The sequence below is a fragment of the Pinus tabuliformis genome, chromosome 9 (assembly GCF_031772625.1).
Source record: "Pinus tabuliformis cultivar Carrire ecotype Pingquan chromosome 9, CPIR1, whole genome shotgun sequence".
Taxonomy (NCBI): domain Eukaryota; kingdom Viridiplantae; phylum Streptophyta; class Pinopsida; order Pinales; family Pinaceae; genus Pinus; species Pinus tabuliformis.
Genome location: NC_142307.1, coordinates 1,587,822,605 through 1,587,840,181, shown reverse-complemented (window position 1 = coordinate 1,587,840,181; position 17,577 = coordinate 1,587,822,605). Strand labels below are relative to the sequence as shown.

Sequence of the window (17,577 nt, the reverse complement as noted above, 5' to 3'; positions counted from 1 at the left end):
TGACTTTGACTTGGTGAAGAAGACTTGGAGGAGGGCTGACTTGGGTTCATTGTGATAGTGTTGGTCTTGGTCTTGGGTCTTGGATATCTCACTTTGATCTGATTCTATAAGAAGAGGATTTTCTTTGGTTTTCCCACTTGTGGGGTTTTTCCCTGCCTTGGAGCCTAAATTCTTGTGTTGTTTGTCTTTTGTGATTTTCATGTTTTGTATTTTCGGTAATTGCTTGATGAAGAAGAACATAATAAATTAAATAAGAAGCCAACAACCTTTCACAAGTAATTATCAAGTAAGAGAAATCTACCTAATCCTCATGCCCATTGATTTCTCAACATGGTATTAGAGCTAAGGTGAACGAAGGCAGTTTGAAGATCACGTCTTGTTGGCATTCTTGTAAGCAATCACATAATCTCTGTAGCAATCATCACTCAAGAGCATCCGTGAAAACCCAATCCTTTTGAAGGTCTGTAAGTCCAAGATCTATTTTCCCGTTTGGAGTTCGAATTCAAGAAAAAACTTATTATGGTCAGTTTGAATCTCTATGACAAACAAGTTTTATGTCATATGAATCCGGAATTTTGAGACATCAGAATTTACTGTGGTGATATTTCATGGAAGCATTTGTAAAGTAATCTGAAACTGAGTAGTATATTTCTGTGGAATCCTGTGAAGTATAGCAAAGAAGAAGACTTGAAGAAGCCCTAAATCTGGAAGAAGCCTACCATGCAAATAGACCTAGAAAGGTGTTATTCAAGAAGCCCAAGAGAGTTACTACATAATCCATCTTCTGTGAAATGTACAAGTATGATTTGAACAAATTCTAAAGTTCATTTATCCGAGCTCTGTGATATGAAAGATGAGAGTCAGAGATCTTAGTCTATGGTTCATATTCGGAATTGAGACAAAGTCCAAGATTTGTAGCATCTATCCAAAAGTATGTCAAGGAGATATCTATACCCTCAGTACTATCTGAAACTTGTTTCTAAGATACTTTTCTGTGATTGATGGGAATGATTACTAGGCCAAGTCCTAGAGGAGACGACCAAGACCTAAAAGAATAGCTCAAGTCCTCGGTTATGAGACTAGTAACATGCATAATAAACCTTACACCTTCCTTACATACACATTTCTCTTCAGACTCGCACATTGTCTGATGGTTGTTCATTGGATGTTTCTAAATGTAATCTTCAGTCATTTTGTTGTACGTCCTTGCAATCGATTTTCCCAAGCAACTTGCTTGGGGAGGTTTATGAGAACTCCAATAGATCAGAAACGATTCTCTTAAGACACATGTCTCTTTTGTAAAAGAGTAAATGGTATTACATCGCTACTACTATCTCCTCCATCTCTTAACCATGGCCGATATCACCAGCTGTGATCGGGGTTTTCCACATTAATTCTGAATGTCACTGGCACCAGATATTATGCTTTAATTGGCAGTGTGTTTATTGCGTTTGTCGTTAAAACAAGCTTACAGTGGTAGGATGCAAGAATATTTCTTCGTTGCTAAGTTACCGGAAACTCCTAAAGAATTTCCCAGAAACGCGGATCCCCGTTTCCGATACATAAACGGATACGATTCTTGTCCGAAACACTGTAAAAACGTTTTTGTGCCGTTTCAAAAAATCAGAAACTTTAGATTTGGAATTGGATACGTTTCCAAGGGATTTAAATTTTTTTGGATCCGTTTCCGTAAAATGAATCCACGAAAATTGTGATCAGAATCCACCCTTAAAATGTTAAAAAGCTTGAAAATTTGCATAGCCATAAATAAATAATAAAAATGAAGAAATCAGATTTGCAAATAAACTCACTATAAACAGAGTCTCATAAAATCTTTTCTAAATCTTTAGAAACAACAACACTCCATATATTTATCAAAAATTCTTACTAAGAAAAAGATAGATGTTCAAAAATGCAAATAAAGGGGTTTGATGAATGTCTTCGTAAAGAGATTTATTTGAGCGATTAATTTTCATTTTGGTTAAGGTTTTGTTAATTGTCATTGATTTTGCTTTTGATTTCATAAATCCCTCCAATATAACAAATCTTCTCTAGCCAATCTTGTGCCTGCATATAGTCACAAGACCAAGCTGACATTGAGAAGATTGAAATGTTCAGATAGGTCTTGATGGAATATCCCAATGATCCCATGGGCCTTTTAATTGTCATGCAAGGAAGATAGATATCATCTACCATGCATGACACGTTCTTTGAAGGAGTTGGACCCGAAAGCACAAAGGCTGTTGCATTTCTGATTACATTATTAATGATGATGATAATATGTTGAATGTTATAATAATCACTAATGATGATGACAATTTTTATGCTGAATTGATGATGATGATTTGTTTATGTTGAATTCATGACGATGACTATGCATTTTTAGATATAGATTCTAGATTCTAGATTCTAAAAGATGAATGGTAATATGATATATATATATATATATATATATATATATATATATATATATGCATGCCGTTTCCTTGCCGTATCGTATCCTCATATTTTGAAAATTTGTCGTATCCGTTTCAAACCCCGTATCCGTATCCGTTCCCGTATCCGTTTCAGTGCAACTTAGCTTCGTTGTGTAATGTTTGCCATACGTGTATGAGAGGTCAAGAAAATCAACTGGTAGAGATTGTACAGCTGTCAGTTTTGTGAGTTCTAGTCCATAAATTTTCCTTTTGTTACTATTTTTTGTTGATTAAGTTCTATATACTTTATGCATTTTTATATGTTCCTCGAATCTCCAGTCTCTAGTTAAATGGGGAACAGTCAATACCTTTTACAGTTCTAGTCCTCACTTTTTTTTTGGCATGATGCAGGATGAAGGTTTTGATGTGCAAACAACAGGCTATGGTATATTCTCTATGCCCATTATGAATGACATCTGAAGAATCTGCTATGTTGAAATATTTTCCACATCTGAGTTGTCAGCTTATGTTCTACTTAGAATGAAATGTATGCTCAAAATTCTACTTAAAAATAATTATTTTTTTGCAGGGATCATGGCTACATACCATGCAAAAAACGAGTATTGTCTGTTGTCTGATTTTCAACAAGGATTCAGGGTTTTTGCAAGCATCATTGCACAACTTGAAGGATGAAGATGTAACATTATGTACTCTATTATCTGTTATTTAATAAAACATTAGGTAGCATGGTGCTTAAATCTTATATGTTTCTGGCCTCACCATAACGGGAGATATCATTGCCTTGAATACGAGGACATAGTTTTACACATGCTGAATTGTGTAAAGAAACTCCACAATCTAATTTAAAATATTCTTTGGCCACATTACGTGCCTTTCAAAGAGGCTTCCTTTAATACGCAACATTATTTTGTTTTGTAAATATAGTAGAAACAAGCTCTACAAAAATACAGTATAATACTAAAATGCCAGAAAGTAGTCGAGGGATTAGTGATTGTGGAATTATAACATATAAAAATGATATCATACTAAAATGTTAATAGTACTCGAGGGATTAGTGATTGTGGAATTATGACAAAAATAATATGATACTAAAATGCTAATAGTAGACCTCAGTTCGCTGACCAGATTAAATTCAATTTTCTTCATGGGATGTAGGAGACTTTCAACCTTGGTTTTGAAATTTTTATCTGGGAAAATTTCATATTAACAGAAGTATGAAAATAAACGTTGAATATATTAAGATGAATTATATTTTCTTTGTTGGATAGAAATAAAATGAGGATAGGAATAAGAGAAAGAAGTATTTAAATTTATAACGTTGAATCATATTTTCTTTGTGAAGATAGAAATAAGAGAAAGAAGTAGTTAAATCTATAACATTTTTTTTACTATGTTTATTATCTATATCTATCTATTTATATATATATATTGTTTTTTTTTATGGTTTATTATATATATATATATATATTTTGTCTTTTATGGTTTATTATATATATATATATATATAAAGAAAGAAAAATATTTTAATGTCCACGAGGCTAAAGATAGCCTATGGGATAGATTGCTTCTTCATTTGGTTGGTGTATTTAGCTCTTTTCTTGTGAAGCCTTACAATAATGCTCCTAGCTTCTCGACAAACCCCTCGCTAAATAGATTATCCAAGAGTTAGCTGCCAGAATATCTGCATAACTTTCTTTGTTGTCTTTGAAGGATTCACATTTTAAAATGATATGCTTTTCTGTTTTCACTTTTCCGGAAGAACAAAAAATACATACTATTTCCTCCCACACTTCTTTTGGCCTTTTCCGGCGTCTTGTTTCACAATGAAGTTGATGAGAATTAGTCCTTAACCAAGCAATAAGAATTTTAACTCTCCAAGAAATATTGGCTTCTATGTATGCTTTTTGTTGGCGATTATGGGTGGGATTAAACACTTCAATATAATATTTTTTCTTTCTCCCTAGCTTCTTATCCCAAGTATGCTTGTGGAACTTATTCATAACAAAAGCTTTTATCTCTTTATTGTTTATGGGACACATGTTCAAACAAATACTCCATTTACTAAACTATTTGTTATTTTGCTGCATCCAAGTCTTCTTTTTTTGTACAATATGTCATTGAAGACAACCTTAGGCCATCTACCCTCTTCCATCTGCTCAATTTTTTTTAAATACCCTATGACTCGCACCATAACAATTGCTTCAATAGGAGCAACCCTGTTTCACTTAACAAGATAGCATAAGGAGTTGCACTTTAATTTTAAATTTGTTTGTATAATTTTGTTTGTAATCAAATGCGTTTGAATTTTCTCAATTTGTTTCCATTGCATGTCGGATGTATTGTTGGCCCACAGTGCACAACCATGGAGAAACACCAGAATCACTAAAAGCCCAAAAAGAGTTTGAGTGGTTTTCCAATCCCATAACTCTGCCTTTCTACACCTATTTTGAAAAGCATAAAATGTTTTCCAACCCACCAAAGTTCTTTTCTTTCTACAACCATCTCAGCTTAGATTTTTGTTGAAATCAATTCCAAGGTATTTGTAATCCGCAACTTCTTCCAGAATGTTGCCTTCAAAGTATAGCTTACGCTGGTTATGTTTTCTATTTTTAGAGAAAATCACTACTTTCGTCTTGTTAATATTGACTTGCATCCCCACCCTTCTACAAAAACTCTCAAGGGGTATTAAGTGCTCTTGCAAACCAATATCAATGAGAATAAGGTCATCTGCATACAAAAAAAGCCTTTTAACAAACTTGCCCAAATGGATACTACCCCCCCTTGCGAATTTAACCACTCCTCAAGTTTGTTGATATATAGACCAAAAAGGGTAGGAGACAATGGACAACCTTGCTTGACCCCGATATCGCTTCTAAAACTTTCAGAGATGCTTGCTGAAATTCTAATTTTGACTTTCACCTCTTCATACATCCTATGCACAATTGCTCTCAAATATTTAGGAACACCAAGTTCCTCCACTTTGTGCCAAAACTTATCCCTAGGAACCGTGTCAAACACTTTTATGAAATCAACAAAGCAACAAAAAACTTATTTCTTTTTCTCCCAAACTTTTTCAATGATGTGCCTTAAGTTATACAATGTTCAACTGTGGAATGTTTAGGTCTAAAACCTGTGTGCTCTTTAGCATGCTTATCTCTTTCTTCTGCCCACTTGTTGATTTTATTTTCTAGCATGCTTCCAAATAAATTTGCAAACAAAGGGGTTTATCGTTATAGTCCTTTAATTGGAGGGGTTATTGACGTCACCACTCTTGCAAAGAGGTATTGGTAGACTAGTTGCCCAATCTGTGGGGAATCCTTGTCGTATGATGTTGTTGAAAATTTTCGTAATGTGAGGAGCAAGAATTTTTGAGCCCCACTTTAGATACTCCGCTTAGAGTTTAGCTAAGTCTTTTGTTTTTCCAACACCCAACTTCTTGATACCCATCTCTACCTCTTGCACTGTGAAGAGTTCAGTATCAGTGTTAACCGGGTGAGGGGGGTCGGTTCAACCTTGGGATCCTGCTCATAGAGTTGTCTTGCATAATCAAACTAATCAGAAGTTGTAATACTATTTTCAGTTTGCATCTTTCTCGGTTGGAGCTCCTTCCAAAATAATTTGAGATTATTTTTCCCAAGGAAGATTAGTTCTTCCCTCCTTGAAACCATGAAATCAACCTTTTTCTTTCTTAATATTTGCTTGTAAGCTTTGAGCTTTATGTTATCCTTGTTTGACTCTTTCCACATTCTCCTTACCTTTTTGAATTCCTCGTCAAACCAAGCATTCGGAAAGAAATTTGTTTCAGACTTCTTAATTTTTGCTCTTTTGCACTTTGCAAGTGCACTTTGAATTAAATGTGTTAATTCGTGGTTATTGAGGTTGTGAATTGGTATTTTCTCCTTTTCTAAGAGCCTCTCTAGCGTCGTTTTGAAGGTATTACAATTTTCTGGAATCAAAAGAATTCCGCCTTTTGGGAGATTTTGTTGTACATTGAGTTTTTGACTCTAATTGCTTCTTTCCAGTCCAAGAGAAACTTAAATAAATTGGTCTGTGATTTGATTTCAAGTCCCAAAGCTGATCTCCAATCAAAACTTCCTCCATTTTCTCACACAAACCATGCGAGCAGATTACATAATCTACTACACTTACTCCATTGTAAGTATTGCAAGTGAAATTAACAAACTTTGCCTATTTAGTCAAACCATTACAAATGACTAAATCGAAGGCCCCACATAGAATAGCAATTGTTCGCCAAAGAGATTGCAACCCTTGTCCTTTGAAATTCTTTTCCATTGATGATTACTCTCTTCTGTAATCCAAATAGGGTCGCAATCTTCCTTACAATAAAGAATGCTAGCTTGCTCACTTGCAGTCCTAGCATTGAATTCACCCACTATAAGGACTTCACCTAGCTGAGAATATGTTGCAATATCTGCTTTTAAGGTTGCAAATGGATCTTTGTGGTCAAGCCCTCTACTTTTGTAGATTTTTTGAACTTGTAGCGCAAAATAACATGCTGCAATTTTGATGTGATTTCCATTTTATGATATTTTAAACCAAATGAATTGCTTATGTGTCTTTTTTTTCTCAGTGAATAAGACAACCTTCTTTTTCCCTCACTAATACAATGATGCCCCGATGTCTTTTGCCATTCCCTGTTGCCTTGTTCCACATTGCCATCTTCTAGTGTTCTTTAAACAAAGGTGTTTTCCACCCTTCATGCTCATGTGTTTCTATGAGGCAAATTATATTTCTATCTTTCGCAATAGGCCATAACCCAGGTCCTCGTCTCCATGGGTAATCTCTGCAGTTCCAACAAACTAATCTTAAGGAAACTTGAGCATGACTTGATTGCTACTTATTTTGACATGCAAGACTCACAATTGAGTCTTTGCCCTTGCTTTTCCATACTGACCTTGATTCTTGATTTTCCGTTGAAGAGTTTGTTGCATCTTCTTTATTACCGTCTTGCCGCTCTGTTTTGAAAGAAGGTCTGAATCGCGCTATCACAACTTATCCTTTATAAATCCATGCTCTCTTGCCTTCATATCTTGCTGCCCTAACCTTTGACATTTCCTCCCTCCTTTCCTCTTGTTGTCTTACAGTTAAATCTTTTTCTAGAAAAAATGAGAACCCCTTAAGATGTTTCTTGCTTATAATGATATGTTTATCATGCAAACTAGGCATGATGACTTTTATGGGCCTTAATCTCTCACTGTTAATCTTACCGACCCTCCATGCTTGGCATATTTGTCCTTGCCATAACAATTTGTCTTTCAAGAAGTCCCTTGCAAGGTCAAGAGTACATTCATTTTTCCCCTAGTCTTTCAACCTTTAATAATTATGTTTCTTGCTCTATTTTGTATTTCCTTGTTTTCTCTATCTTGTAGGTTGTCAACTCGAATATTTGTTTCTCTCCCCTATTGTCAGAATTATTAATAACTTGAGCCCAAGTTTTGGAAACTTTTGTGGAATCTTCTTTCCTATTTTCTTTTGCTTTCTCTTCATGGTTGTCTATTTGGGCAACCATTTTCCCTTTATCTTGGGATGGTTTTGCATTCACCACCTCTGTACTTTCCACTACATAATTCTTTATGTTTTGCACCTAGCCCAAGTTTTGGAAATTTTTGTGGAATCTCCTTTCCTATTTTCTCTTGCTTTCTCTTCATGGTTGTCTATTTGGGCAACTACTTTCCCTTTATCTTGGGATGGTTTTGCATTCACCACCTCTGTACTTTCCACTACAGAATTTTTTATGTTTTGCACCTCTGCCTTCATGTGTTGCCATTCGGTCTTCCCTATCAGGAGAGCTTCCTGTAGAAATACCACTTGTTTTTTGAAAACTTTATTGCTTTCTGCTAAAGCCTTGTTTTCAACAGTTATTATATGAATTTTATGATTTTTTTCCTGCTCTTTAGCTTCTAAAACCTCGAACCTTTGTTTTGCATTTAACAATTCTTTCACATAGAGATCAGATGACTAGGTGAGAGGGTGGATGTGGGACTATAGAGGGTAGAATCATCAATGACTTTTTCTCTAGGCTTGTTGTTGCCACATGCCTGCAGAGGGGACTTGTTTGAAGGCTTATTGTGAAGGGCCCGAATACTTTCACTTTGAGACAATTTTTTCCTTGTTTGCTTCCATTTTAGACGGGCCAGTCTTCATTTTAAAATGCCTCAACACTGTTTGGCATTGACCCAAACCCACTTCACAACTTTGGAGGTTGAGGGAATTTTCACTTGTCCTAGATCATTTGTTTCCACAGGGTCTGCGATTTCTTGTCTAATTATAACACGTCACACTTTGCATGTCACTTTGCATGTCTCTACTTTACTGCGCTAATATTTTTACTTAGGCCAACAACTGTTCCAAACCGGTAAATATCGCAAATCCACATCAATCCCTGGAAGTTACGGCACCATCATAACCAAGTGACCTTCTTCTGCACATTCTCCTCGAGATTCTTACCGTACTGGTCACCTAAACTGTCCCTCGACCACTCTAGTTTGATCGTTGAAATTTCACCCCAAAGAAAAATTGTGCTCTCGAGATGGCGGTTCTCAGAATGTTTTCCATATTTCATCCGTCACTCTGCATATGCCATGCGTATTGACCACATATTTTAAATCCTCTGCAATGTTCCGTAGGAAAAGAATACCCTCGGTGCTACCTTCGCAAGAGTCAGAGTCACTTCTGGACTGACCTTAGTTATGTTGAGAGAATTTGGACTTTTCCTGTGGCAGTGCCCAAGCTTCAGAAGATTTGGGTCACAGAGTCACTCTGGCATATACCCCAATCTTGCACAAAAGACGCTTCCTTCAACAGAAGGGAATTCAACCTGCATAGAAAACTATACTTTACCTCAGCTAGGTCTTTTCTTGACTTCGCATTCCACTCAGAACGTCTGATCCACATAGTCCAGCAAAGGCAACGATAATTCCACTCAGAACGTTTAATCCACAGAGTCTTCAAACAATCCTCAAACCAGCTGTTGCGTGTGCTACTCCTGGCCGTACAGTAGGCGTTCAAATGAGAAATGTGGAACCATGCTTCAAATTTCCATAGATCTTGTCGGTTCAAGAAGCCATCGGTAACAAATCAAGCTCTAGCATACGGTGGATAGAAACCAAGCGTAAAAATGAACAAAGAAAAACTGCCCTGAAAATGCCTTCTGAAGCCACCGAGAGTTATCACAAAAAGATCGACGAATTTTTCATACTTCGGATTTTGGAAAATTGATGTGTCGTGGTCGCCTGCAAGATTCAACGAAAACCCAAAAACCCAGGAGAAGAAAACAACCAAAGCACCCTTCGATTTTCTTCGCTCATTCTGTGCTTGCTAAAATTAACAGATAATTTTATTAAATATTATGTGCAAATACGTAGTTACCAAAACCATAGCCCTGTAAACCACCAATGATATATACTAACATAATAAATTAAAATATAATAATAAAAAGCTAAACCATAGCTCCGTAAACCACCATACTAAAATAATAAATTAAAATATAATAATAAAAGGCTAATGACAATAGCTTATGGATTTTCCTTTAAATGTACACTAAGCCATATTTATGATAGGGTTAATCTAAATGCGTCTATTCAATTCAATCATTGTTAAATATATAAATTTAGGCACATCGTATTCATTATTTCAGCACTTATTATTTCAGGAATTATTCTGTTACTTTGGTATTCAATGCCAAATTGTCCAATAATTATTATGTTATTTTGGTATCCAAAGCCAAATTGTCCAATTGCATTTGTAGTCATTGTTATACTTACAATTTTTATAATTTGTATATCTGTATATGGTTGTAATTTCAAATTTTTAGAAAATTCAAAGAGGATAATAACAAATTGATTTAGCCAAAATTGAGTCAAAAAAATATTCTAGTGATGAGAAAAATGATTGAAATTAATGCAAGAATTAAAATTGGAGAGTTCAAACAAAATTACAAAATGCTCCAAGAAAAAATGATAAAAATTAAAAAAAGAGTTAAATGAAAATCTTACACATGAATTAACACATAATTTCAAAGATGAAATCACCACTAAGATAAAAAAAGAAATGAATTAAAGCATGATTTAGATGAGAATAGAAATGACAAAAGAGTTCAACAAAAAAAATAGGAAACCAAGTAACTTTTTGGTTAGATAGAATTACAAAGTATATCAAGGACAAAGAACCCCTAGCACATGTAAACCTATCAAATATGACTACTCAACAACCAAACTCTCTAATCACATCTACCACTCCATAATCTAACAGTACAAGTGCAACTAACATGTAACCAAGCATGTCTTTCGAGGGCTTACCAATTGCTAATGTCAACCAACCACAACCCATTTCAACTCAACCAATGTTTGGATACTTGATGAGATTAAAATTAGAGTTATCCTAATTCAACAGAGATGGAAAGGAGAGTGTGGCTTGGATCATCAAGGTAGAATACTATTTTCAGATACATAACATTCACATCAAAAATGAAAAACTAAGATGTGCTTCTATTGAACTTTAGGACCATGCATATAACTAGTACATGTGGTGAAATTTTACAACCAAGGTGAGCCACTATAGTTGGGCCATGTTCAAAGATGACTCTTTTAAGAAATTTCAAGACATGGTAGAGAATGATATTTTTTGCAAAAATCACCAAAATCAAGCAAAAGGGTGACGTGGATGAATATACTCATGAATGAGAAACATTGACATTGTAAGTCCAATATGAGGCAAAAACTCTCCTAATTTTTTTTAAATAGAGTTATTCAAAGAGCAAACTAGTACAAAGAAAGGACTTTGAACATTCAAAGTCTCTCTCATTGCATTACAAATAAAAGAAAATTCATACTTTGAAAACCCAATGACAAAGGGAAATAACATGAAAATATTGTGGAGACAATGATCACAAGGGCAAAAAGGCAACAATTGAAATTCATACAATTATGAGGAAGACAGAGAATAAGACACTTCATAAGCGACTTTGATAATGAGGAAAACAAGAATCAGAAAAAAAAAAATTCATAAATATAGTAAAAATTAGTTTCTTAGCCATAAATGTGCAATTATAAATGAGAGTAAAGTAGATGTTCCTGCCAAGGAAGATATGTCAAATTCCTAAAAAGATGAAAATAACCAAAGGCATTATTAGCATCAATATTAAGTAAGATCACAAATAAGATGAATCTATTGGTTTAAACAAGGCTATAGTCCAAAAAGAAAAAGTGCAACCACCTACATCATGTTATAGCCCACCTTATCTTAGGAACAATGATACTATTTGTAATAGTCATGATGGAAAATCCATGGTATTGCTTACCAAAATTACAAGGAAAATGAAGCTAATAACCCTATATTCAAGGGAAGCATTAACGGTAAAAATAGCAAAGTATTAGTAGATTCAAGAAGTAGCTATAACTTTGTGGATATTAATATTTCAAGACAAATTAAATCTTTTTGTGTACCTTGTAAGGAATCTCATGGTTACAACAACCATTAATCAACAAATCAAAGGCTCAAGATGATGCCATAAAGTTCTTGTACAGTTACAAACTGTGGAACTACAATCTGAATATCATTCTACCACTTAGTGGATTGGACATGGTTCTAGGAGTACAATCATTGATGCAATTGGGCACATATGCCACAAACCTACAACAACAATTAATGGAATTCAATTAGCAAGGGAGAGCTACAAAATATATGGGTCAAACAATTTATAACACTTGTTAAAATAATGCATTAGCATCTAAAAACAAATATTGAATCAAGATAAATGTCCATGATAGAAAAAAAAAACTTATCCAAGATTGCTTTCAAGACAAAGCATTCTTCAAGGGGAAAGCAATGTTATATAAATAATAATAATAATGATACATAAAATTTGAAATGATTTTCATTAAATACCATGGTCAAATACTATGGGTTACCAAAACCATGAGCCTATAAACTACCAATAGTAAAACACCGTAGAAATAATAAGTTAAATATAATAATAAAAGAACAATAATGATAAGTTAGGACTCTTCATTAAAATGCATCTTAGGCCATATTTATAGTTGAGGCCATATCAATGTATCACATTTCATCAATTCAATCACATTAAATATATACATTTATCCACATCATGTTGACTATTTTAGCAACTATTGTATTTTACACATATAATAACCTTTCGTTATCAATTGTATACATACCTCTTCTTGCCAATCATAACAAAAATATTGAAATGATTGACCTCATTCAAAAAAGCATACTTGCATCTTAACCTCCAAATATAAAGTAGTGTAGTGACTCTAAGGTGATGCCTAATTCTCGAGAACATATGAAGCACCATGTAACATGAGTTTCCAAGTAGCGTTGCTTCTCGATGAAGTCGTCGTTGAAACAGATCCGAATGGTACTACACATATTTTTAATGTGATTCACTATCTCTGGATAACCATGTATTCAAAAAATACCTTCAGTGAGTTGCCTCTTAGCTAAACAAGATTTAAAAGCCAACCCATAAATGACCAACCATGCAAAGACCTTTAATTTTGCGGTTAAGGAGGAGAGGCCAAACATTGTGCAATCTATGAATCCACATATTCTTATAACTAGAAGAGGCTAATCAAACATTCAAAATAGGGTATAAAGGGATGCATCTTGTTTAGAAAATTGATATATACACTGTTGTGGATATTCCATTGGATAGTTTATCACAATGGATCTATTAAAATAAACTGAAATCTATACTATGAGAGGTTAATTCTTTCATATTCTAGATTTATTATTATTGATTTTGTTGTTTATAAGATCAATAGATCAAATGCAAAAACTAGAGAATAGTAACATATAAACACATATCATTCACAATGAACACCCAGATATGCTCTACTAAACCCTTGAGGAAACCCAACTAGAAGGTGGGGCCACTCTGCTCTCTTTTGTGTGGAATGGAAATGATGCAAATACAAAGGAGAAGACACTCTGTGTTGTACCTCTGAATATAATTCTAGGTTAGGAATTAAGTTAGAGCATCTAAAATATTTTGTTGGTTTTTAAAATGTTTGGATGACCAATGTTTTAAACTAATTCAAATAGGTGCTGAATCTTAATTAATCATGATATAAATAAAGGTTTTGTTCTCCACCTCTCAACAAAAAATTGGTTTTAAAAAAGACGTGTAAGGCAAAAATCAAAGAGACTATGACCTATCAAAAATCAAACAAATTATTTAATTAACCATATGGAAAAGATGCATGTAACCAATGTTTACAACCCAACAAAAATATATTTAAATTGATGAAGAAGTGACAATTTAAAGATGTAGAGGAGTTATTTCAAACAAACAGTCCAATAAACTAATCTCTGTAATATATTATAACTTCATAGGGGATTTCAGACTGGTTGATACTCAACCTTATCTTACCCAAATTTCTTCATTCAAAATTAAATACATGCAGAAATTTACAGTATGAAATGAAAAACAACGAATAACTCACAAGAACACAGTTGCTTTGAGGCAAATTCAGAATCCTTTCATTAAAATCAGAGAACTTTAGATGAATACAATTTTGCTTGATAGCTTATCCCAAGGGTTCAACCCTTTGTACTTCGATATATGAAGTATTTATACAATTTTCCCCAAAATATCTTGATAAAATATCAAGAATTTCTACAAAATATCCTAAAAATTGTTTACAAAAATAGTACAAGAATATAGGAAAATTAAGTTACTAAAGCTTTCTGGCATTGATTTCAAGGATTCTAGTGATGACTTGGATTGAAAAGGTTGTTGCTTTGCTGCTGAAGATGAATACCTATTTTACTCAAGAAGTTGGCATATTTTATCCCATCTTTCTTCATCTGGGATGGAAAATTTGATTAACTTTCTATAAGTTTCATCCACTTTGGTATATTTCTGGAAAGTGGGCTTGACTAAAAACAAATGTTTTATTTCATGCTTGATAAATAAGTCGAACTTCAAGCCTTCCATGAAAGCTTTCCCTGTAATAGTTCCCTTTATGGTAGAAAATTTGGATTTATCTCTTGCTATGGAATATAATTTATGTTGATAATCTTCCAGCTAAACTAATTCCCTTTAAACCTGGAAGTCCTTTTTCATGCAATGTATTAAAATTTATGTGGAATTTTGAATGCTAGCCTCCAGATTTTGACATTTATTAACTAACTGTAGCATTAAATTTATTTTAGTAAGAACTCTTCTTACTTCAAGAATGGTGTCAGTTCTATCTTCAATTTCATATTCTGCCAATTCTTCTTTTGTCTTTGAATTTAAAACTTTAATCAAATCTGTAGCTTCTCCTGATTTCTGACCCAATTCTTCCTTTACTTCTTCTATGGCTTCCCTTGATTTCTGCACTAACTCTTCTTGCTCGAAAATAATTTCAATTGAAGGCCAAATTTCTGTCATGGCTTCATTAATCTCTACCCAGATATTCTCCTTTGCTTGTGCAATTGTTTGTGCCATGGTAGATTCATTTTCTAGAAATTCAATTCTTTGAGTTAATCTGTGAGTTTTCTGAAGCTATGACAGATATACATTATCAATTTTTAACTTTTGTTCTTGGAGATTATTAAGTTGAGCTTTGATTTTTTCAATCTCATGCCCTCTAATAGATAAATCTTCCATAACTTTGATTAACTCAGTTGATGTATCTATATACTGTGTCTCCACTATTGTAGTACCTGCTAAAATAGAAGCCCCTGCTATCGACAGAACTGTGATTGGAACTGCTGTTAGAGGAATGTCTGCTAATTGAGTTCATTGTTGTTCTTTTTTCTTTAGCAATTTTTCTATTTCAGTCTCCATTTCTTTAATTTGTCCATTCTATTCAATGATGATTTTGAACATATCTTCTTTCTCCCTTTCTCATTTACCAACTTCCTTTGTTTGTGGATCTTCATTAGATGGAAGTTTGAGTTGCTTCTTTAAGGCTGCAATGTCAGCATTTTTTCTCTTAATGATCTCCTCAACAACTTTTACATTAGTGGGATCATATCCCTGTTTAATCACCAAATATTCTAAAGACTTTATCTTTGTGTCTTTAGCCAAAAAGGATATTTTTTCTAATTTTAATTGAGACTAAATATTGTTAATTGAAGCCTGGAGTCTGGATGTTGCCATTGTTGAATTTGTCAGAGTAGAATATAACATTTCACCTATCTATTTATGCAAGTCCATTTGATCAATAGCATGAATTTGATCAATGTTAAAAGATAAAATGGACTTCTTGTAGTCATTTGTAGTCTTAGGAAAAGAAACTTTGGTTCAAGGACAACTATTTGCATTTTTCCTTTCTCAGTATAAAAAGTAGAGAGAAATTTGTGCTATGATGATGTTATTTGTTTCTAGAACTGAGAATAGGTTGTAGCTTTTAGAATTTCATTCTTCTTTTTGATTTCCCTATATCTTGTAAATATACTTGGTTCAGCCTGATCACGAGCTAATTCTCCTGATTGACATCTTTCTAGTGGCTCTTGAGAAGCTGAAGATGATGGTGAACCTATAAAAATTTCTTCATTTCGAGGGAAAGTAGAAGCATAGGGACCTGTTAAAACTATTGTAGACTATGTATTCTCTTCCTGCAAAGACTCTTCTGCTGGATTGGTTTTCTGCCTCTTTTTGTATATTTGGAATTCTTTCCCTTGAATTTCTGAGACTGAAGGGGAAACACTTTCCCTTGGTATTTTATCCTGCTTTTCCTGTGGCACTGGAGTCTGTGATGTTGTAGAAGAAAGTACCTGTTCCTCTACCTCCTGCAATGTGTTTTCTTTCCATTCATCTTGATTCATATATTTCTCAATTTCAGGTCTAGGAGTGTGAGTATAGGGAGTAGTTTTTTGCTCTACTCTCAACTTTGAGATAATTCCTAAAGGATCATATGACCAAGTGAAACTAAGTTTAAATTTCATTTGTTTAAGGAGAAGATCTGCTTCTTTTGCTGTTGTCCTGGAATTACAAATGAAAGGCCCAACCTGTGTTTTGATTTTAAACTGAGATTTCTTTTTGGCTGACACAAAGTGCAGCTCATCCATATTTATCATTTGCCTAATATACTCTAATGCAAAAATTCTTATGGGAACAAATTTAGGCAATTTATATGGAGGAAATTCACATCCATACACTCTAATCTCAGTGTAATTCTGATACAAGTACCAATCACCTGTCTTTGTTTGTTCACTAAGATGTAGAATTCTCTTAATCTCAGGTCCAATTCTAGGTTCAACATCACTGTTAAGTAGGCAAGAAACTCTGTACAAAAACTGGTCTACATAATCACTGAATGTGAATTCATTGGTATTCTTCCTTACTAAGGAAGTCCAATGAATTACAAACTGTGCATTTCCCTGTTCATCCAGTTTTTGTAGTGGAAATTGAAATCTATCTGCTTGATGAAATAAAAACAAGTAAACCAAGATTGAAGCATGCTTGAAAACTCCTTCTGTAGAAAATTTAAGAAATTGTTCATGGATGACTTCTGCTAAGAATTCATTTTAATGAAAAATAATTGAAGGGTTTTCTCCTGCTGAGAATACTGATATAAAACCTATAATTGCTTCATCAACCCACTAATCGGTTTGATAGCCCAATAAACAAGAAAATATATAAATGATTTGTTTTGTCATTTCTGGAAAGATTGCGGACAAATAAGGAGGGTCTGTTTTGGGCAATTAGAATTTTCAGGCAGAAATGTAAATTTTTTTGGCTATGTGGGGAAAGTCAAGTTTTTGTATAGTTTCATGAGGGAATCTACAGAGAAGGGGTGTAGGGAAGCTGAATTTTGGATTAGGAGCATTTTACATATGGAGTCATTAATTTGGAAATTGTTATATCTTAGAACATTTACTTAACGATAAAATGATAGGTATAAGGGATGTTGCACTTGGTGGGAGCAGATTGGAGTGGATGAAGTAGGGTTGATAGTTGTTATTAGGCAAGAAGGAGGAAGACAGACTTTAGACGGGGGTGGGGGGTGAGTTGTAAGCGGTTTAGGCAGAGGGGGTTCTGAAATCGATGAGGGAGTGACACGTTGATAAAGTAGGATTGATAGAATCCACTTTTCAGACCCCCCCTTTGATTAGCTGTTGAAGGGGCAAAGGGCGTCCGAAGTCATCGAGAGCTGTCGATCTA

General features: G+C 34.1%; 1 protein-coding gene across 1 annotated transcript in view; it reads left to right on the top strand.

Annotated features, from left to right (window-relative positions):
- The window catches only part of LOC149154777 (Peptidase M20/M25/M40 family protein), a 163,913-nt gene extending 160,596 nt beyond the window's left edge, over positions 1-3,317 (top strand). Inside the window, exons 9-10 of the mRNA XM_089441039.1 lie at positions 2,829-2,862; positions 3,007-3,317. Coding sequence (XP_089297165.1) covers positions 2,829-2,862; positions 3,007-3,110 — 138 coding nt within the window. The 3' untranslated portion in view covers positions 3,111-3,317. The remainder of the gene's footprint in view (positions 1-2,828; positions 2,863-3,006) is intronic.
- The last annotated feature ends 14,260 nt before the right edge of the window (positions 3,318-17,577 follow it).